Source organism: Quercus lobata, chromosome 4 (assembly GCF_001633185.2).
Source record: "Quercus lobata isolate SW786 chromosome 4, ValleyOak3.0 Primary Assembly, whole genome shotgun sequence".
In the NCBI taxonomy this organism is placed as follows: Eukaryota; Viridiplantae; Streptophyta; class Magnoliopsida; order Fagales; family Fagaceae; genus Quercus; species Quercus lobata.
Window position 1 is genome coordinate 11,024,354 of NC_044907.1, and position 23,019 is coordinate 11,047,372.

The 23,019-nt window shown below is 34.9% G+C and overlaps 1 protein-coding gene across 5 annotated transcripts in view; it reads right to left on the reverse strand.

Moving 5' to 3' along the window:
* The window catches only part of LOC115987288, a 41,942-nt gene that overhangs the window by 497 nt on the left and 18,426 nt on the right, over positions 1-23,019 (reverse strand). For 2 of the 5 annotated variants that reach the window (XM_031110808.1, XM_031110807.1), the window contains 8 exons: positions 22,195-22,422; positions 19,313-19,540; positions 16,428-16,655; positions 13,543-13,770; positions 10,658-10,885; positions 7,773-8,000; positions 4,888-5,115; positions 94-1,222 (listed from right to left, as the gene is read on the reverse strand). In XM_031110808.1, coding sequence (XP_030966668.1) covers positions 111-1,222; positions 4,888-5,115; positions 7,773-8,000; positions 10,658-10,885; positions 13,543-13,770; positions 16,428-16,655; positions 19,313-19,540; positions 22,195-22,422 — 2,708 coding nt within the window. In that variant the 3' untranslated portion in view covers positions 94-110. The remainder of the gene's footprint in view (positions 1-93; positions 1,223-4,887; positions 5,116-7,772; positions 8,001-10,657; positions 10,886-13,542; positions 13,771-16,427; positions 16,656-19,312; positions 19,541-22,194; positions 22,423-23,019) is intronic. The other 3 variants (XM_031110810.1, XM_031110809.1, XM_031110811.1) reach the window with 3 other exon arrangements.

Genomic DNA, 23,019 nt, shown 5'->3' on the forward strand with positions numbered 1-23,019 from the left:
AAGATGGAAGAAAAGATTATTAGTAAGCGAAATCATTTTTTCAAAACATACAGTAAATTTAAATGATGTCTCAAGTCACGAGATTATTAGTACCTCGCTGAAAGCCCCACTCATGAGATTACTTCCTCATCAATTTCAATGCAAGAAATGTGAGCTATCTTCGACCAGTCTTCTCGATTCTTATTGTGGAGTTTTGGTGTCAACAATGGACACTCCTTAATGCAGAGGAAAGAGAGGGAGGATGGAAAACCATCTTCTGGCAAGAACTGGAGTTTGTCACAGCAGCTAATCTCCAGTGTTTTAAGGGACTCAAGTTTCTTTAGGCCCGCGTTGTCCAACTTTTCGAGATCCGAAAGTTTACTGATGCGTAGAGAACTGAGATTGCTGGGCAGTAATCCTTCCACTGGGAATGACTCCACGTTTTTACATCCACCTTCAATCTCCAAAAGACAGAGACTGGCAAGCCCATGCAACCCCCACTCCGTCTGGGGAATGAGTTTGTTGCAGAAATTGATCCTGAGCAAACTAAGTTTCGAAGGCAAAACCTGTTCTGAGAGTGTTTCAAGTTCTGGGCAATCATTTATAAACATTGACTTGAGACATTCAAGAGTGCTCAACTGATCAGGTAGTTTCTTGAGACTCTTGCAATTAGAGAACCAAATGGACTTCAAATTGGGGGTAGGCAATCCTCCTGTTGGAAAATTTTCCAGATTAGGACAATCCCTGATCTCCAAGGCCTCAAGAGATGTGAGTTCTCTCTGACTATTTTGTGGCATTGATAGTTTCTGCAGTTCTGCACAATCCCAAATAGAAAGACTTCTAAGTTCTGGAAACAAGTGTAAGGAGAGATCTTTCAGGGAATCACAGCTACTCCCTACACTCAAATCTTCAAGTTTACACAGCTTTATATTCTCAGTTGCAAGGGGAAAATCTAATTTCTTGCAATTCCGGATATAAAGAATTTTCAAGACCATGCCTTCAAGGGGAAAGGACTCGAGAGAACAACAATTAATGATATACAAATGTTGGAGAGAAGGGTTCTTTATCACACTTTCAGGTATGGATGTCAGATCATCACATCCTTCAATTTTGAGACTATGTAATGGCGTTGGCAGTGCCATCAATTCTGATATTTCTGAAACTTTCATGCTTTCAAAAGAGGAGTTGGACCAGGTGTCACTCAGAACATCATCTTCAGCACTGTCCCTACTTTCTTCTGCTTCTGAGATTTCCTTCAATTTCTTATTAAAAGTGGTTGACAGTACTCGACCAAAATAGTAAGCACAAGTAATAAATAAGAGAAGTTCTACCCTAAAATTATAACTTTACTCAATAAAATAAACATTACTATATATGCTAAAAAACTAACCATTGAATAGTATGTTCTTTATATTTTAAATACACGTCAGATTTGTTTCAATTGGATATTATTTACTATATAATCTATAAGATTATATTTTACGTATAATTTTAAACTACAAAAACTTGTAATTTAAAAATTTTATTAATAACATACCTATTGATATTTAATTTTCTAGAAATTTTGCAAATATGTAGGATATAAGAAAAATTGTAATCTAATGGTAAATTTATCAAAATTCATCTCCAAAAAAAAGATATTGAGTAAGATTCTAGCTTAGTTTTGTAGCTGAACTTTGTCATTTTCTAAGATTACAACCAATTTTGTAGCTGAATTTTGTGCATAAGGGAATACTAAATATTCAAGCTATAGACTTTCTCCTCTTGCCACAAGGAACTTATTAGATCTAGTAATATGTAGTCTAAAACCAATCAACACATTAAATATATAAAATGTAACCAATTAATCAACATCAAAACTACTTGTTACAAATAATATATAGGAAATTAGGATTTTGGGGAACCTTGAGTTAGGGGCGACGAGCATTCTGCCTCACCTTGAGCCAAGTGAATTTTTCTTCAATAAAAAGAGGACCAGAAGGATCTTTATCAATGGATTCCTTCGTTCCTAATTAGTCTCTTTTGTTTTGGAATTAATTTCTATTTCTATGTTCTTTCTTCCTCACTTTCTCCCCCATTCATTTGTTCCTAACAATAACTTTGCCTATATAGTAAATAGTAGACGTAGGCAAAAAATATCAGAACTACAAATTCAAGCTATAGAATATCTTATTTTCTAAAGCAAGGTACTCCGAAAGTACATATGTTTAGGCTGGCAGCCATGAACAAATTGTAACTTTTAGAACTTAGTATTTTTCTAGTGTTTAGTCTAGAAATATTAAGAAACAAGACAAATGAAGTTTTGCATAATTGAAGACTCAAGAAAGTAGGAAAAGATAAGTGCAGAAAATGTCTTACTTATCTCGACCAATCGAGATGCACGCAGATTAGATTTCTCACTTTCTTTCTCAGCAATTGGATCTACGGTTTTGATGGATCTTAAGGATATGTAAATACAAACCCAAGAGCATGTAGTTACACATTCAAGAGGGTAGTGTTTTGTACACATATCTAAATTTTTTCAAACCCTTTTGAAGTTACAACTGGAAACCTTGTGCAAACAACAGATTTGGCTATAGAGTAAAGTTGCTCCATCAAATCAATCATAGTTGATGATCTAAACCTTTAAGTGGAGTTCTCAAAGTCACAAATAGTAGTGCTTGAGTGCAACAGTTTCACAATAGAGGAGTTCGTGGATTCGGAGCCACATTTAGCCACGTGAGTAAGTACTACATGAGGTAGCAGTAGATTTAGGGTTAAGTCTATTTTAAAAACTTATGTTCTATTAGTGAAATGTTGACTTGAGGATTGTTTAGGTTAAATCCTCCCTAAGTCTTTTACTTTGAAACCATAGTTTCAAAAGTTTTCCTAGAATATCATTCTTAGTGTTAATGTGATTTGTGATTGTGTAATGTTTGTTTAATTCAGATCTAATTGCATAATTAATTACTTTAATTGATTGGCTAGAGATTTGGTTGAATTTGACTAAACTGGGTACTAAAACCCTAACAATTGGTATTAGAGTAGGTTAACTCCTTGTTTGACTACCTGTCGTGAGTTAATCCTTGACCCCAGATTGTAATGGATCGTGGTCATTCTTTGATTGTGGCCCTATGTTTGATGGTAACAACTCTGCATACTAGAAAGTAAAAATGAGCTTTTCTTAAATCTTTGGATGAAAAAGTTTGGTTGTCTGTTGAAAATGGGTGGACTAAACTAGCTACTCCGGTAACTTAATGGTCCGATGAACAAATTGTTGTAGCCACTTACAATAGCAAAACCAAGAATGCAATATTCAATGGTGTTTCTCTTGAGCAATTTAAGAAAATCTCAAATGTTAAGCTTGTAGAGTTTTTGTTTTCAGGGGGAGAACAATTTTGGTTGGATGGAGCTTGTGGAGTTTAGATTATATCTAGGTGCTTGACATTGTATTTTACCATTTTAGCTCATGCCATACTTTTTGTTGGGCAATTCATGTTAGGGGGAGATACATTTATTGCTTTGTATGTTTCTTGTTTCGACTGCTTATTGATTTATATTTATGAGTTTTCATTGATATATCTCTTTATTGTGTGTTATTTGAAATCAAGACATTATTTTCTTTACTTGTACTTTCCACACATGCAGTTATGCGTTTTGTTTAGTGTCTCAGGAAATATACGAGTTGATTCAATTGAGCAGCTGTCAACACTTGCAACTAATGGATAGTAGTAAGGATTGAATTTGTTTTTATGAGTATTATTTTTATAAAGGGCTTTTCCTTGTAAACTTTGAGCTTTTAGTTGTGTTTTGTCACGGATTCCCAAAGGGGGAGTTTGTTAGGTTCTAAAGACTTAGGATTGTATGTATTTAGAACTCTAATGTGTATTGTTGGCAAATCACGATAAAAACAAGATATTTAGTCGTGTTTAGACTTGCTCAAAACTGGTTCATTTATGTAAAGTTGGAATAAGCTGATACAGAAATCATTTATGCTTCTCGACCTAGTTCGATTGATCGAAGCTTAGGTTCGATCAATCGAAAATCGGGTCAGATGCGTTTTTTGCAGAATTACAACCCAGCCCTATTGTGTTTTAAAACGTTTAGGGTTTTCTAACTTGCCCTAGATATATAAGGCAGACCTTAGCCACGTTTTAGTGGTTGCTCATATTGCTGTTTGTGTAAATCTCTTGTGAGATCTGTGAGGAGCTTTCCTTTACACAAACTTAGGACTATTAAGAAGGAGATTTCTTCAAGAGCTTGATGATCATTTAGTTGCTGCCATAAGAACTTAAAGAAACACAAGCGGGTGTGCTTGTACTTGCTAGAGAATCCAAGAAATAAGGAGTCCGTGGTTTCGGAGTTTGCACGTGGTCGTGTCAGTAAGTTTCTGCTAGTGGGTAGCAATAGGATGTTAGTGGTCTAAGTCCTGTTGAATAACTTTGATTCTTTCATAGTGGATTCAGGTTTACCTTGAAGATAGCTAGGTTAAATCCCCCCCAGGTTTTTATTAGTTTGGTTTACTAGGTGATCATACCATTGTCTTATTTATCTTTCCGTTGCTTTGCATAATATGATTGCTTTGCATGTTAGTGTTTAGCTCCTTTTGTTTCCAAATATGTTGCTATTTCTAAACATATTTCTTCCTCACTTTCTCCCATTCCATCTGTTTTTTTTGGTTTCTTTTATTGTCTTCGCAACTTTGTCAAAATATTAGACAAAAGCAAAAATTAAGAGAAAACTAATGTTTCAAGTCATAGAAATTATCAATTCTAACAAGAGATACTAATTGGATCTAATTCTTACAATATATGTAAAAGAAGTATTTTTTTTTTTCTTTGCCAAGGGTTGCACCGGTTCATCCCATTTAACTAACCAACAAACCTGCATGTTAAAAACAATACAGCATGAGTCATGGAAAGGAGGTACCTGTAACACCTTTAGTTGTAGGGAATGATGCTGTCGTAGCATTTTGAGTCGAGGGCGATGAGGATTTTCCTTCTGAAAAAGGAGATGGAAGAGGATCTTCCACATTGACTTCCATTTGCTCCACTTTAGTCCCTTCTATTACTGAAGCTTTCTTTATTTCTAAACTGGTTCCCTCCTCACTTCCACCCCTTCCTTGTGTTTCTGGGGCGTCTATGACTGCCTTAGAAACTAGCAACAAACAAGAGAACACTTAGGAATCAAATCATAGAATTTTTTCATTCTACAAAAAGGTATTTATTAGATCTTACGTACAATAAATTTAATATTAATAACATAGCTATTGATCTTTAATTTTCTACAAATTTTGTAAATATATAGGATATAAGAAAAGATGTAATCTAATGGTAAATTTGCCAAAATTCACCTCTATTAATAAGATATTGAGTAAGTTTCTAGCCTAATTTTGTAGCTCAACTTTGTCATTTTCTACAATGACAACCAATTTCAAAGTTGAACTTTGTGCATAAGGGAATACTAAATATTCAAGCTATATACTTCCCCATCTTGCCACAGGGAACTTACTAGATCTAGTAAGTACATTAAATGAAAACATTTTATTTTTTTCGTATCTACTATGTAGTCTAAAACCAATCCAACACATTAAATACTTAAAATGTAACCAATTAATCAACGTCAAAACAACTTGTTACAAATAATATATACGAAATTAGGATTTTGAGGAACCTTGAGTTAGGGGCGATGAGCGTTCTGCCTCACCATGAGCCAAGTGAACTCTTGTTCAGTAAAAAGAGAACTAGAAGGATCTTTATCAATGGATTCCTTCTTTCCTGTTTAGTCTCTTTTGTTTTGGAAGTTATTTCTATTTCTATTTTCTTTGTTCCTCACGTTCTCCCCATTCATTTGTTCCTAAGATATCTTTTAATTGCTTAATAACTTTGCCTATATAGTATATAGTAGACATAAGCAATAAATATCAGAACTACAGATTCAAGCTATAGAATTTCTCATTTTCTGAAGCAAGGTACTCGTAAAGTCCATATGTTTAAGCTGGCAGCCATGAACAAATTGTAACTTTTAGGACCGAGTTTTTGTCTAGTGGTTAGTCTAAAAATACGTTGGATCATGTCTTGACCGTTCAGGCGGCTCATGGATAGATTTTGGTGGACGTGCTCGATGAGATCCGTGCTATGCGTGCTGAGTTGGCACAGTTTCGATGATCTTCACCGCCACCTCCTTTTGATGATGGATTTTGATTGCCCTTTGACATTCCGTCACAAAAAGGGGGAGTACATATTTGAGCTTGTAGAGTTTTTCTTTTCAGAGGGAGAACATTTTTGGTTGGTTGGAGCTTGTGGAGTTTACATTGTATCTAGGTGCTTCACATTGTATTTTACCATTTTAGCTCTTGCCATACTTTTTATTGGGCAATTCATGTTAGGGGGAGATACTTTTATTGCTTTTTACGTTTCTTGTTTCGACTGTTTATTGATTTATATTTATGAGTTTTTCATTAATATATGTCTTTATTGTGTGTTATTTGAAATCAAGAAATTATTTTGTTTACTTGTATTTTCCACACATGCGGTTATGCGTTTTGTTTAGTGTCTCAGGAAATATACAGATTGATTCAATTGAGCAGCTGTCTACACTTGCAACTGATAGATAGTAGTTAGGATTGAATTTGTTTTTATGAGCATTATTTTTGTAAAGGGCTTTCCTTTGTAAACTTCGAGCTTTTAGTTGTGTTTTGTCACGGATTCCCAAAGGGGGAGTTTGTTAGGTTCTAAAAACTTAGGATTGTATGTATTTAGAACTCTAATCTGTATTGTTAGCAAACCATGATCAAAACAAGATGATTAGTCGTGTTTAGACTTGCTCAAAGTTGGTTCATTTATGTAAAGTTGGAATAAGCTGAAGCAAAAATCATTTATGCTTCTCGACCTGGTTCGATTGATCGAAACTTAGGTTCGATCAATCGAAAATCGGGTCAGATGCATTTTTTTCAGAATTACAACCCAGCCCTAGTGTGTTTTAAAACGTTTAGGGTTTTCTAATTTGCCCTAGGTATATAAGGCAAACCCTAGCCACGTTGTAGTGGTTGCTCATATTGCTGTTTGTGTAAATCTCTTGTGAGATCTGTGAGGAGCATTCCTTTACACAAGCTTAGGACTATTAAGAAGAAGATTTCTTCAAGAGCTTGATGATCATTTAGTTGCTGCCATAAGAACTTAAAGATACACAAGCGGGTGTGCTTGTACTTGCTAGAGAATCCAAGAAAGAAGGAGTCCGTGGTTTCGGAGTTTGCACGTGGTCGTGTCAGTAAGTTTCTGCTAGTGGGTAGCAATAGGATGTTAGTGGTTTAAGTCCTGTTGAATAACTTTGATTCTTTCATAGTGGATTCAATTTTACCTTGAGGATAGCTAAGTTAAATCCCCCCCCAGGTTTTTATCAATTTGGTTTACTAGGTGATCATATCATTGTCTTATTTATCTTTCCGTTGCTTTGCATTATATGATTCCTTTGCATGTTAGTGTTTAGCTCCTTTTGTTTCCAAATATGTTGCTATTTCTAAACATATTTCTTCCTCACTTTCTCCCATTCCATCTGTTTTTTTGGTTTCTTTTATTGTCTTCGCAACTTTGTCAAAATATTAGACAGAAGCAAAAGTTAAGAGAAAACTAATGTTTCAAGTCATAGAAATTATCAATTCTAACAAGAGGTACTAATTGGATCTAATTCTTACAATATATGTAAAAGAAGTATTTTTTTTTCTTTGCCAAGGGTAGCACCGGTTCATCCCATTTAACTAACCAACAAACCTGCATGTTAAAAACAATACAGCATGAGTCATGGAAAGGAGGTACCTGTAAAACCTTCAGTTGTAGGGAATGAGGCTGTCGTAGCATTTTGAGTCGAGGGCGATGAGGATTTTCCTTCTGGAAAAGGAGATGGAAGAGGATCTTCCACATTGACTTCCTTTTGCTCCACTTTAGTCCCTTCTGTTACTGAAGCTTTCTTTATTTCTAAACTGGTTCCCTCCTCACTTCCACCCCTTCCTTGTGTTTCTGGGGCGTCTATGACTGCCTTAGAAACTAGCAACAAACAAGAGAACACTTAGGAATCAAATCATAGAATTTTTTTATTCTACAAAAAGGTATTTATTAGATCTTACGTACAATAAATTTAATATTAATAACATAGCTATTGATCTTTAATTTTCTACAAATTTTGTAAATATATAGGATATAAGAAAAGATGTAATCTAATGGTAAATTTGCCAAAATTCACCTCTATTAATAAGATATTGAGTAAGTTTCTAGCCTAATTTTGTAGCTCAACTTTGTCATTTTCTACAATGACAACCAATTTCAAAGTTGAACTTTGTGCATAAGGGAATACTAAATATTCAAGCTATATACTTCCCCATCTTGCCACAGGGAACTTACTAGATCTAGTAAGTACATTAAATGAAAACATTTTATTTTTCTCGTATCTACTATGTAGTCTAAAACCAATCCAACACATTAAATACTTAAAATGTAACCAATTAATCAACGTCAAAACAACTTGTTACAAATAATATATACGAAATTAGGATTTTGAGGAACCTTGAGTTAGGGGCGATGAGCGTTCTGCCTCACCATGAGCCAAGTGAACTCTTGTTCAGTAAAAAGAGAACTAGAAGGATCTTTATCAATGGATTCCTTCTTTCCTGTTTAGTCTCTTTTGTTTTGGAAGTTATTTCTATTTCTATTTTCTTTGTTCCTCACGTTCTCCCCATTCATTTGTTCCTAAGATATCTTTTAATTGCTTAATAACTTTGCCTATATAGTATATAGTAGACATAAGCAATAAATATCAGAACTACAGATTCAAGCTATAGAATTTCTCATTTTCTGAAGCAAGGTACTCGTAAAGTCCATATGTTTAAGCTGGCAGCCATGAACAAATTGTAACTTTTAGGACCGAGTTTTTGTCTAGTGGTTAGTCTAAAAATACGTTGGATCATGTCTTGACCGTTCAGGCGGCTCATGGATAGATTTTGGTGGACGTGCTCGATGAGATCCGTGCTATGCGTGCTGAGTTGGCACAGTTTCGATGATCTTCACCGCCACCTCCTTTTGATGATGGATTTTGATTGCCCTTTGACATTCCGTCACAAAAAGGGGGAGTACATATTTGAGCTTGTAGAGTTTTTCTTTTCAGAGGGAGAACATTTTTGGTTGGTTGGAGCTTGTGGAGTTTACATTGTATCTAGGTGCTTCACATTGTATTTTACCATTTTAGCTCTTGCCATACTTTTTATTGGGCAATTCATGTTAGGGGGAGATACTTTTATTGCTTTTTACGTTTCTTGTTTCGACTGTTTATTGATTTATATTTATGAGTTTTTCATTAATATATGTCTTTATTGTGTGTTATTTGAAATCAAGAAATTATTTTGTTTACTTGTATTTTCCACACATGCGGTTATGCGTTTTGTTTAGTGTCTCAGGAAATATACAGGTTGATTCAATTGAGCAGCTGTCTACACTTGCAACTGATAGATAGTAGTTAGGATTGAATTTGTTTTTATGAGCATTATTTTTGTAAAGGGCTTTCCTTTGTAAACTTCGAGCTTTTAGTTGTGTTTTGTCACGGATTCCCAAAGGGGGAGTTTGTTAGGTTCTAAAAACTTAGGATTGTATGTATTTAGAACTCTAATCTGTATTGTTAGCAAACCATGATCAAAACAAGATGATTAGTCGTGTTTAGACTTGCTCAAAGTTGGTTCATTTATGTAAAGTTGGAATAAGCTGAAGCAAAAATCATTTATGCTTCTCGACCTGGTTCGATTGATCGAAACTTAGGTTCGATCAATCGAAAATCGGGTCAGATGCATTTTTTTCAGAATTACAACCCAGCCCTAGTGTGTTTTAAAACGTTTAGGGTTTTCTAATTTGCCCTAGGTATATAAGGCAAACCCTAGCCACGTTGTAGTGGTTGCTCATATTGCTGTTTGTGTAAATCTCTTGTGAGATCTGTGAGGAGCATTCCTTTACACAAGCTTAGGACTATTAAGAAGAAGATTTCTTCAAGAGCTTGATGATCATTTAGTTGCTGCCATAAGAACTTAAAGATACACAAGCGGGTGTGCTTGTACTTGCTAGAGAATCCAAGAAAGAAGGAGTCCGTGGTTTCGGAGTTTGCACGTGGTCGTGTCAGTAAGTTTCTGCTAGTGGGTAGCAATAGGATGTTAGTGGTTTAAGTCCTGTTGAATAACTTTGATTCTTTCATAGTGGATTCAATTTTACCTTGAGGATAGCTAAGTTAAATCCCCCCCCAGGTTTTTATCAATTTGGTTTACTAGGTGATCATATCATTGTCTTATTTATCTTTCCGTTGCTTTGCATTATATGATTCCTTTGCATGTTAGTGTTTAGCTCCTTTTGTTTCCAAATATGTTGCTATTTCTAAACATATTTCTTCCTCACTTTCTCCCATTCCATCTGTTTTTTTGGTTTCTTTTATTGTCTTCGCAACTTTGTCAAAATATTAGACAGAAGCAAAAGTTAAGAGAAAACTAATGTTTCAAGTCATAGAAATTATCAATTCTAACAAGAGGTACTAATTGGATCTAATTCTTACAATATATGTAAAAGAAGTATTTTTTTTTCTTTGCCAAGGGTAGCACCGGTTCATCCCATTTAACTAACCAACAAACCTGCATGTTAAAAACAATACAGCATGAGTCATGGAAAGGAGGTACCTGTAAAACCTTCAGTTGTAGGGAATGAGGCTGTCGTAGCATTTTGAGTCGAGGGCGATGAGGATTTTCCTTCAGGAAAAGGAGATGGAAGAGGATCTTCCACATTGACTTCCTTTTGCTCCACTTTAGTCCCTTCTGTTACTGAAGCTTTCTTTATTTCTAAACTGGTTCCCTCCTCACTTCCACCCCTTCCTTGTGTTTCTGGGGCGTCTATGACTGCCTTAGAAACTAGCAACAAACAAGAGAACACTTAGGAATCAAATCATAGAATTTTTTTATTCTACAAAAAGGTATTTATTAGATCTTACGTACAATAAATTTAATATTAATAACATAGCTATTGATCTTTAATTTTCTACAAATTTTGTAAATATATAGGATATAAGAAAAGATGTAATCTAATGGTAAATTTGCCAAAATTCACCTCTATTAATAAGATATTGAGTAAGTTTCTAGCCTAATTTTGTAGCTCAACTTTGTCATTTTCTACAATGACAACCAATTTCAAAGTTGAACTTTGTGCATAAGGGAATACTAAATATTCAAGCTATATACTTCCCCATCTTGCCACAGGGAACTTACTAGATCTAGTAAGTACATTAAATGAAAACATTTTATTTTTCTCGTATCTACTATGTAGTCTAAAACCAATCCAACACATTAAATACTTAAAATGTAACCAATTAATCAACGTCAAAACAACTTGTTACAAATAATATATACGAAATTAGGATTTTGAGGAACCTTGAGTTAGGGGCGATGAGCGTTCTGCCTCACCATGAGCCAAGTGAACTCTTGTTCAGTAAAAAGAGAACTAGAAGGATCTTTATCAATGGATTCCTTCTTTCCTGTTTAGTCTCTTTTGTTTTGGAAGTTATTTCTATTTCTATTTTCTTTGTTCCTCACGTTCTCCCCATTCATTTGTTCCTAAGATATCTTTTAATTGCTTAATAACTTTGCCTATATAGTATATAGTAGACATAAGCAATAAATATCAGAACTACAGATTCAAGCTATAGAATTTCTCATTTTCTGAAGCAAGGTACTCGTAAAGTCCATATGTTTAAGCTGGCAGCCATGAACAAATTGTAACTTTTAGGACCGAGTTTTTGTCTAGTGGTTAGTCTAAAAATACGTTGGATCATGTCTTGACCGTTCAGGCGGCTCATGGATAGATTTTGGTGGACGTGCTCGATGAGATCCGTGCTATGCGTGCTGAGTTGGCACAGTTTCGATGATCTTCACCGCCACCTCCTTTTGATGATGGATTTTGATTGCCCTTTGACATTCCGTCACAAAAAGGGGGAGTACATATTTGAGCTTGTAGAGTTTTTCTTTTCAGAGGGAGAACATTTTTGGTTGGTTGGAGCTTGTGGAGTTTACATTGTATCTAGGTGCTTCACATTGTATTTTACCATTTTAGCTCTTGCCATACTTTTTATTGGGCAATTCATGTTAGGGGGAGATACTTTTATTGCTTTTTACGTTTCTTGTTTCGACTGTTTATTGATTTATATTTATGAGTTTTTCATTAATATATGTCTTTATTGTGTGTTATTTGAAATCAAGAAATTATTTTGTTTACTTGTATTTTCCACACATGCGGTTATGCGTTTTGTTTAGTGTCTCAGGAAATATACAGGTTGATTCAATTGAGCAGCTGTCTACACTTGCAACTGATAGATAGTAGTTAGGATTGAATTTGTTTTTATGAGCATTATTTTTGTAAAGGGCTTTCCTTTGTAAACTTCGAGCTTTTAGTTGTGTTTTGTCACGGATTCCCAAAGGGGGAGTTTGTTAGGTTCTAAAAACTTAGGATTGTATGTATTTAGAACTCTAATCTGTATTGTTAGCAAACCATGATCAAAACAAGATGATTAGTCGTGTTTAGACTTGCTCAAAGTTGGTTCATTTATGTAAAGTTGGAATAAGCTGAAGCAAAAATCATTTATGCTTCTCGACCTGGTTCGATTGATCGAAACTTAGGTTCGATCAATCGAAAATCGGGTCAGATGCATTTTTTTCAGAATTACAACCCAGCCCTAGTGTGTTTTAAAACGTTTAGGGTTTTCTAATTTGCCCTAGGTATATAAGGCAAACCCTAGCCACGTTGTAGTGGTTGCTCATATTGCTGTTTGTGTAAATCTCTTGTGAGATCTGTGAGGAGCATTCCTTTACACAAGCTTAGGACTATTAAGAAGAAGATTTCTTCAAGAGCTTGATGATCATTTAGTTGCTGCCATAAGAACTTAAAGATACACAAGCGGGTGTGCTTGTACTTGCTAGAGAATCCAAGAAAGAAGGAGTCCGTGGTTTCGGAGTTTGCACGTGGTCGTGTCAGTAAGTTTCTGCTAGTGGGTAGCAATAGGATGTTAGTGGTTTAAGTCCTGTTGAATAACTTTGATTCTTTCATAGTGGATTCAATTTTACCTTGAGGATAGCTAAGTTAAATCCCCCCCCAGGTTTTTATCAATTTGGTTTACTAGGTGATCATATCATTGTCTTATTTATCTTTCCGTTGCTTTGCATTATATGATTCCTTTGCATGTTAGTGTTTAGCTCCTTTTGTTTCCAAATATGTTGCTATTTCTAAACATATTTCTTCCTCACTTTCTCCCATTCCATCTGTTTTTTTGGTTTCTTTTATTGTCTTCGCAACTTTGTCAAAATATTAGACAGAAGCAAAAGTTAAGAGAAAACTAATGTTTCAAGTCATAGAAATTATCAATTCTAACAAGAGGTACTAATTGGATCTAATTCTTACAATATATGTAAAAGAAGTATTTTTTTTTCTTTGCCAAGGGTAGCACCGGTTCATCCCATTTAACTAACCAACAAACCTGCATGTTAAAAACAATACAGCATGAGTCATGGAAAGGAGGTACCTGTAAAACCTTCAGTTGTAGGGAATGAGGCTGTCGTAGCATTTTGAGTCGAGGGCGATGAGGATTTTCCTTCAGGAAAAGGAGATGGAAGAGGATCTTCCACATTGACTTCCTTTTGCTCCACTTTAGTCCCTTCTGTTACTGAAGCTTTCTTTATTTCTAAACTGGTTCCCTCCTCACTTCCACCCCTTCCTTGTGTTTCTGGGGCGTCTATGACTGCCTTAGAAACTAGCAACAAACAAGAGAACACTTAGGAATCAAATCATAGAATTTTTTTATTCTACAAAAACGTATTTATTAGATCATAGGTACAATAAATTTAATATTAATAACATAGCTATTGATCTTTAATTTTCTACAAATTTTGTAAATATATAGGATATAAGAAAAGATGTAATCTAATGGTAAATTTGCCAAAATTCACCTCTATTAATAAGATATTGAGTAAGTTTCTAGCCCAATTTTGTAGCTCAACTTTGTCATTTTCCACAATGACAACCAATTTCATAGTTGAACTTTGTGCATAAGGGAATACTAAATATTCAAGCTATATACTTCCCCATCTTGCCACAGGGAACTTACTAGATCTAGTAAGTACATTAAATGAAAACATTTTATTTTTTTCGTATCTACTATGTAGTCTAAAACCAATCCAACACATTAAATACTTAAAATGTAACCAATTAATCAACGTCAAAACAACTTGTTACAAATAATATATACGAAATTAGGATTTTGAGGAACCTTGAGTTAGGGGCGATGAGCGTTCTGCCTCACCATGAGCCAAGTGAACTCTTGTTCAGTAAAAAGAGAACTAGAAGGATCTTTATCAATGGATTCCTTCTTTCCTGTTTAGTCTCTTTTGTTTTGGAAGTTATTTCTATTTCTATTTTCTTTGTTCCTCACGTTCTCCCCATTCATTTGTTCCTAAGATATCTTTTAATTGCTTAATAACTTTGCCTATATAGTATATAGTAGACATAAGCAATAAATATCAGAACTACAGATTCAAGCTATAGAATTTCTCATTTTCTGAAGCAAGGTACTCGTAAAGTCCATATGTTTAAGCTGGCAGCCATGAACAAATTGTAACTTTTAGGACCGAGTTTTTGTCTAGTGGTTAGTCTAAAAATACGTTGGATCATGTCTTGACCGTTCAGGCGGCTCATGGATAGATTTTGGTGGACGTGCTCGATGAGATCCGTGCTATGCGTGCTGAGTTGGCACAGTTTCGATGATCTTCACCGCCACCTCCTTTTGATGATGGATTTTGATTGCCCTTTGACATTCCGTCACAAAAAGGGGGAGTACATATTTGAGCTTGTAGAGTTTTTCTTTTCAGAGGGAGAACATTTTTGGTTGGTTGGAGCTTGTGGAGTTTACATTGTATCTAGGTGCTTCACATTGTATTTTACCATTTTAGCTCTTGCCATACTTTTTATTGGGCAATTCATGTTAGGGGGAGATACTTTTATTGCTTTTTACGTTTCTTGTTTCGACTGTTTATTGATTTATATTTATGAGTTTTTCATTAATATATGTCTTTATTGTGTGTTATTTGAAATCAAGAAATTATTTTGTTTACTTGTATTTTCCACACATGCGGTTATGCGTTTTGTTTAGTGTCTCAGGAAATATACAGGTTGATTCAATTGAGCAGCTGTCTACACTTGCAACTGATAGATAGTAGTTAGGATTGAATTTGTTTTTATGAGCATTATTTTTGTAAAGGGCTTTCCTTTGTAAACTTCGAGCTTTTAGTTGTGTTTTGTCACGGATTCCCAAAGGGGGAGTTTGTTAGGTTCTAAAAACTTAGGATTGTATGTATTTAGAACTCTAATCTGTATTGTTAGCAAACCATGATCAAAACAAGATGATTAGTCGTGTTTAGACTTGCTCAAAGTTGGTTCATTTATGTAAAGTTGGAATAAGCTGAAGCAAAAATCATTTATGCTTCTCGACCTGGTTCGATTGATCGAAACTTAGGTTCGATCAATCGAAAATCGGGTCAGATGCATTTTTTTCAGAATTACAACCCAGCCCTAGTGTGTTTTAAAACGTTTAGGGTTTTCTAATTTGCCCTAGGTATATAAGGCAAACCCTAGCCACGTTGTAGTGGTTGCTCATATTGCTGTTTGTGTAAATCTCTTGTGAGATCTGTGAGGAGCATTCCTTTACACAAGCTTAGGACTATTAAGAAGAAGATTTCTTCAAGAGCTTGATGATCATTTAGTTGCTGCCATAAGAACTTAAAGATACACAAGCGGGTGTGCTTGTACTTGCTAGAGAATCCAAGAAAGAAGGAGTCCGTGGTTTCGGAGTTTGCACGTGGTCGTGTCAGTAAGTTTCTGCTAGTGGGTAGCAATAGGATGTTAGTGGTTTAAGTCCTGTTGAATAACTTTGATTCTTTCATAGTGGATTCAATTTTACCTTGAGGATAGCTAAGTTAAATCCCCCCCCAGGTTTTTATCAATTTGGTTTACTAGGTGATCATATCATTGTCTTATTTATCTTTCCGTTGCTTTGCATTATATGATTCCTTTGCATGTTAGTGTTTAGCTCCTTTTGTTTCCAAATATGTTGCTATTTCTAAACATATTTCTTCCTCACTTTCTCCCATTCCATCTGTTTTTTTGGTTTCTTTTATTGTCTTCGCAACTTTGTCAAAATATTAGACAGAAGCAAAAGTTAAGAGAAAACTAATGTTTCAAGTCATAGAAATTATCAATTCTAACAAGAGGTACTAATTGGATCTAATTCTTACAATATATGTAAAAGAAGTATTTTTTTTTCTTTGCCAAGGGTAGCACCGGTTCATCCCATTTAACTAACCAACAAACCTGCATGTTAAAAACAATACAGCATGAGTCATGGAAAGGAGGTACCTGTAAAACCTTCAGTTGTAGGGAATGAGGCTGTCGTAGCATTTTGAGTCGAGGGCGATGAGGATTTTCCTTCTGGAAAAGGAGATGGAAGAGGATCTTCCACATTGACTTCCTTTTGCTCCACTTTAGTCCCTTCTGTTACTGAAGCTTTCTTTATTTCTAAACTGGTTCCCTCCTCACTTCCACCCCTTCCTTGTGTTTCTGGGGCGTCTATGACTGCCTTAGAAACTAGCAACAAACAAGAGAACACTTAGGAATCAAATCATAGAATTTTTTTATTCTACAAAAAGGTATTTATTAGATCTTACGTACAATAAATTTAATATTAATAACATAGCTATTGATCTTTAATTTTCTACAAATTTTGTAAATATATAGGATATAAGAAAAGATGTAATCTAATGGTAAATTTGCCAAAATTCACCTCTATTAATAAGATATTGAGTAAGTTTCTAGCCTAATTTTGTAGCTCAACTTTGTCATTTTCTACAATGACAACCAATTTCAAAGTTGAACTTTGTGCATAAGGGAATACTAAATATTCAAGCTATATACTTCCCCATCTTGCCACAGGGAACTTACTAGATCTAGTAAGTACATTAAATGAAAACATTTTATTTTTCTCGTATCTACTATGTAGTCTAAAACCAATCCAACACATTAAATACTTAAAATGTAACCAATTAATCAACGTCAAAACAACTTGTTACAAATAATATATACGAAATTAGGATTTTGAGGAACCTTGAGTTAGGGGCGATGAGCGTTCTGCCTCACCATGAGCCAAGTGAACTCTTGTTCAGTAAAAAGAGAACTAGAAGGATCTTTATCAATGGATTCCTTCTTTCCTGTTTAGTCTCTTTTGTTTTGGAAGTTATTTCTATTTCTATTTTCTTTGTTCCTCACGTTCTCCCCATTCATTTGTTCCTAAGATATCTTTTAATTGCTTAATAACTTTGCCTATATAGTATATAGTAGACATAAGCAATAAATATCAGAACTACAGATTCAAGCTATAGAATTTCTCATTTTCTGAAGCAAGGTACTCGTAAAGTCCATATGTTTAAGCTGGCAGCCATGAACAAATTGTAACTTTTAGGACCGAGTTTTTGTCTAGTGGTTAGTCTAAAAATACGTTGGATCATGTCTTGACCGTTCAGGCGGCTCATGGATAGATTTTGGTGGACGTGCTCGATGAGATCCGTGCTATGCGTGCTGAGTTGGCACAGTTTCGATGATCTTCACCGCCACCTCCTTTTGATGATGGATTTTGATTGCCCTTTGACATTCCGTCACAAAAAGGGGGAGTACATATTTGAGCTTGTAGAGTTTTTCTTTTCAGAGGGAGAACATTTTTGGTTGGTTGGAGCTTGTGGAGTTTACATTGTATCTAGGTGCTTCACATTGTATTTTACCATTTTAGCTCTTGCCATACTTTTTATTGGGCAATTCATGTTAGGGGGAGATACTTTTATTGCTTTTTACGTTTCTTGTTTCGACTGTTTATTGATTTATATTTATGAGTTTTTCATTAATATATGTCTTTATTGTGTGTTATTTGAAATCAAGAAATTATTTTGTTTACTTGTATTTTCCACACATGCGGTTATGCGTTTTGTTTAGTGTCTCAGGAAATATACAGGTTGATTCAATTGAGCAGCTGTCTACACTTGCAACTGATAGATAGTAGTTAGGATTGAATTTGTTTTTATGAGCATTATTTTTGTAAAGGGCTTTCCTTTGTAAACTTCGAGCTTTTAGTTGTGTTTTGTCACGGATTCCCAAAGGGGGAGTTTGTTAGGTTCTAAAAACTTAGGATTGTATGTATTTAGAACTCTAATCTGTATTGTTAGCAAACCATGATCAAAACAAGATGATTAGTCGTGTTTAGACTTGCTCAAAGTTGGTTCATTTATGTAAAGTTGGAATAAGCTGAAGCAAAAATCATTTATGCTTCTCGACCTGGTTCGATTGATCGAAACTTAGGTTCGATCAATCGAAAATCGGGTCAGATGCATTTTTTTCAGAATTACAACCCAGCCCTAGTGTGTTTTAAAACGTTTAGGGTTTTCTAATTTGCCCTAGGTATATAAGGCAAACCCTAGCCACGTTGTAGTGGTTGCTCATATTGCTGTTTGTGTAAATCTCTTGTGAGATCTGTGAGGAGCATTCCTTTACACAAGCTTAGGACTATTAAGAAGAAGATTTCTTCAAGAGCTTGATGATCATTTAGTTGCTGCCATAAGAACTTAAAGATACACAAGCGGGTGTGCTTGTACTTGCTAGAGAATCCAAGAAAGAAGGAGTCCGTGGTTTCGGAGTTTGCACGTGGTCGTGTCAGTAAGTTTCTGCTAGTGGGTAGCAATAGGATGTTAGTGGTTTAAGTCCTGTTGAATAACTTTGATTCTTTCATAGTGGATTCAATTTTACCTTGAGGATAGCTAAGTTAAATCCCCCCCCAGGTTTTTATCAATTTGGTTTACTAGGTGATCATATCATTGTCTTATTTATCTTTCCGTTGCTTTGCATTATATGATTCCTTTGCATGTTAGTGTTTAGCTCCTTTTGTTTCCAAATATGTTGCTATTTCTAAACATATTTCTTCCTCACTTTCTCCCATTCCATCTGTTTTTTTGGTTTCTTTTATTGTCTTCGCAACTTTGTCAAAATATTAGACAGAAGCAAAAGTTAAGAGAAAACTAATGTTTCAAGTCATAGAAATTATCAATTCTAACAAGAGGTACTAATTGGATCTAATTCTTACAATATATGTAAAAGAAGTATTTTTTTTTCTTTGCCAAGGGTAGCACCGGTTCATCCCATTTAACTAACCAACAAACCTGCATGTTAAAAACAATACAGCATGAGTCATGGAAAGGAGGTACCTGTAAAACCTTCAGTTGTAGGGAATGAGGCTGTCGTAGCATTTTGAGTCGAGGGCGATGAGGATTTTCCTTCAGGAAAAGGAGATGGAAGAGGATCTTCCACATTGACTTCCTTTTGCTCCACTTTAGTCCCTTCTGTTACTGAAGCTTTCTTTATTTCTAAACTGGTTCCCTCCTCACTTCCACCCCTTCCTTGTGTTTCTGGGGCGTCTATGACTGCCTTAGAAACTAGCAACAAACAAGAGAACACTTAGGAATCAAATCATAGAATTTTTTTATTCTACAAAAACGTATTTATTAGATCATAGGTACAATAAATTTAATATTAATAACATAGCTATTGATCTTTAATTTTCTACAAATTTTGTAAATATATAGGATATAAGAAAAGATGTAATCTAATGGTAAATTTGCCAAAATTCACCTCTATTAATAAGATATTGAGTAAGTTTCTAGCCCAATTTTGTAGCTCAACTTTGTCATTTTCCACAATGACAACCAATTTCATAGTTGAACTTTGTGCATAAGGGAATACTAAATATTCAAGCTATATACTTCCCCATCTTGCCACAGGGAACTTACTAGATCTAGTAAGTACATTAAATGAAAACATTTTATTTTTTTCGTATCTACTATGTAGTCTAAAACCAATCCAACACATTAAATACTTAAAATGTAACCAATTAATCAACGTCAAAACAACTTGTTACAAATAATATATACGAAATTAGGATTTTGAGGAACCTTGAGTTAGGGGCGATGAGCGTTCTGCCTCACCATGAGCCAAGTGAACTCTTGTTCAGTAAAAAGAGAACTAGAAGGATCTTTATCAATGGATTCCTTCTTTCCTGTTTAGTCTCTTTTGTTTTGGAAGTTATTTCTATTTCTATTTTCTTTGTTCCTCACGTTCTCCCCATTCATTTGTTCCTAAGATATCTTTTAATTGCTTAATAACTTTGCCTATATAGTATATAGAAGACATAAGCAATAAATATCAGAACTACAGATTCAAGCTATAGAATTTCTCATTTTCTGAAGCAAGGTACTCGTAAAGTCCATATGTTTAAGCTGGCAGCCATGAACAAATTGTAACTTTTAGGACCGAGTTTTTGTCTAGTGGTTAGTCTAAAAATACGTTGGATCATGTCTTGACCGTTCAGGCGGCTCATGGATAGATTTTGGTGGACGTGCTCGATGAGATCCGTGCTATGCGTGCTGAGTTGGCACAGTTTTGATGATCTTCACCGCCACCTCCTTTTGATGATGGATTTTGATTGCCCTTTGACATTCCGTCACAAAAAGGGGGAGTACATATTTGAGCTTGTAGAGTTTTTGTTTTCAGAGGGAGAACATTTTTGGTTGTTTGGAGCTTGTGGAGTTTACATTGTATCTAGGTGCTTCACATTGTATTTTACCATTTTAGCTCTTGCCATACTTTTTATTGGGCAATTCATGTTAGGGGGAGATACTTTTATTGCTTTTTACGTTTCTTGTTTCGACTGTTTATTGATTTATATTTATGAGTTTTTCATTAATATATGTCTTTATTGTGTGTTATTTGAAATCAAGAAATTATTTTGTTTACTTGTATTTTCCACACATGCGGTTATGCGTTTTGTTTAGTGTCTCAGGAAATATACAGGTTGATTCAATTGAGCAGCTGTCAACACTTGCAACTGATAGATAGTAGTTAGGATTGAATTTGTTTTTATGAGCATTATTTTTGTAAAGGGCTTTCCTTTGTAAACTTCGAGCTTTTAGTTGTGTTTTGTCACGAATTCCCAAAGGGGGAGTTTGTTAGGTTCTAAAAACTTAGGATTGTATGTATTTAGAACTCTAATCTGTATTGTTAGCAAACCATGATTAAAACAAGATGATTAGTCGTGTTTAGACTTGCTCAAAGTTGGTTCATTTATGTAAAGTTGGAATAAGCTGAAGCAAAAATCATTTATGCTTCTCGACCTGGTTCGATTGAACGAAACTTAGGTTCGATCAATCGAAAATCGGGTCAGATGCATTTTTTTCAGAATTACAACCCAGCCCTAGTGTGTTTTAAAACGTTTAGGGTTTTCTAATTTGCCCTAGGTATATAAGGCAAACCCTAGCCACGTTGTAGTGGTTGCTCATATTGCTGTTTGTGTAAATCTCTTGTGAGATCTGTGAGGAGCTTTCCTTTACACAAGCTTAGGACTATTAAGATGAAGATTTCTTCAAGAGCTTGATGATCATTTAGTTGCTGCCATAAGAACTTAAAGATACACAAGCGGGTGTGCTTGTACTTGCTAGAGAATCCAAGAAACGAGTCCGTGGTTTCGGAGTTTGCACGTGGTCGTGTCAGTAAGTTTCTGCTAGTGGGTAGCAATAGGATGTTAGTGGTTTAAGTCCTGTTGAATAACTTTGATTCTTTCATAGTGGATTCAATTTTACCTTGAGGATAGCTAAGTTAAATCCCCCCCCAGGTTTTTATCAGTTTGGTTTACTAGGTGATCATATCATTGTCTTATTTATCTTTTCGTTGCTTTGCATGATATGATTTCTTTGCATGTTAGTGTTTAGCTCCTTTTGTTTCCAAATATGTTGCTATTTCTAAACATATTTCTTCCTCACTTTCTCCCATTACATCTGTTTTTTTGGTTTCTTTTATTGTCTTCGCAACTTTGTCAAAATATTAGACAGAAGCAAAAGTTAAGAGAAAACTAATGTTTCAAGTCATAGAAATTATCAATTCTAACAAGAGGTACTAATTGGATCTAATTCTTACAATATATGTAAAAGAAGTATTTTTTTTTCTTTGCCAAGGGTAGCACCGGTTCATCCCATTTAACTAACCAACAAACCTGCATGTTAAAAACAATACAGCATGAGTCATGGAAAGGAGGTACCTGTAAAACCTTCAGTTGTAGGGAATGAGGCCGTCGTAGCATTTTGAGTCGAGGGCAATGAGGATTTTCCTTCCGGAAAAGGAGATGGAAGAGGATCTTCCACATTGACTTCCTTTTGCTCCACTTTAGTCCCTTCTGTTACAGAAGCTTTCTTTTTTTCTAAACTGGTTCCCTCCTCACTTCCACCCCTTCCTTGTGTTTCTGGGGCGTCTATGACTGCCTTAGAAACTAGCAACAAACAAGAGAACACTTAGGAATCAAATCATAGAATTTTTTTATTCTACAAAAACGTATTTATTAGATCTTATGTACAATAAATTTAATATTAATAACATAGCTATTGATCTTTAATTTTCTACAAATTTTGTAAATATATAGGATATAAGAAAAGATGTAATCTAATGGTAAATTTGCCAAAATTCACCTCTATTAATAAGATATTGAGTAAGTTTCTAGCCTAATTTTGTAGCTCAACTTTGTCATTTTCTACAATGACAACCAATTTCATAGTTGAACTTTGTGCATAAGGGAATACTAAATATTCAAGCTATATACTTCCCCATCTTGCCACAGGGAACTTACTAGATCTAGTAAGTACATTAAATGAAAACATTTTATTTTTTTCGTATCTACTATGTAGTCTAAAACCAATCCAACACATTAAATACTTAAAATGTAACCAATTAATCAACATCAAAACAACTTGTTACAAATAATATATAAGAAATTAGGATTTTGAGGAACCTTGAGTTAGGGGCGATGAGCGTTCTGCCTCAGCATGAGCCAAGTGAACTCTTCTTCAGTAAAGAGAGAACTAGAAGGATC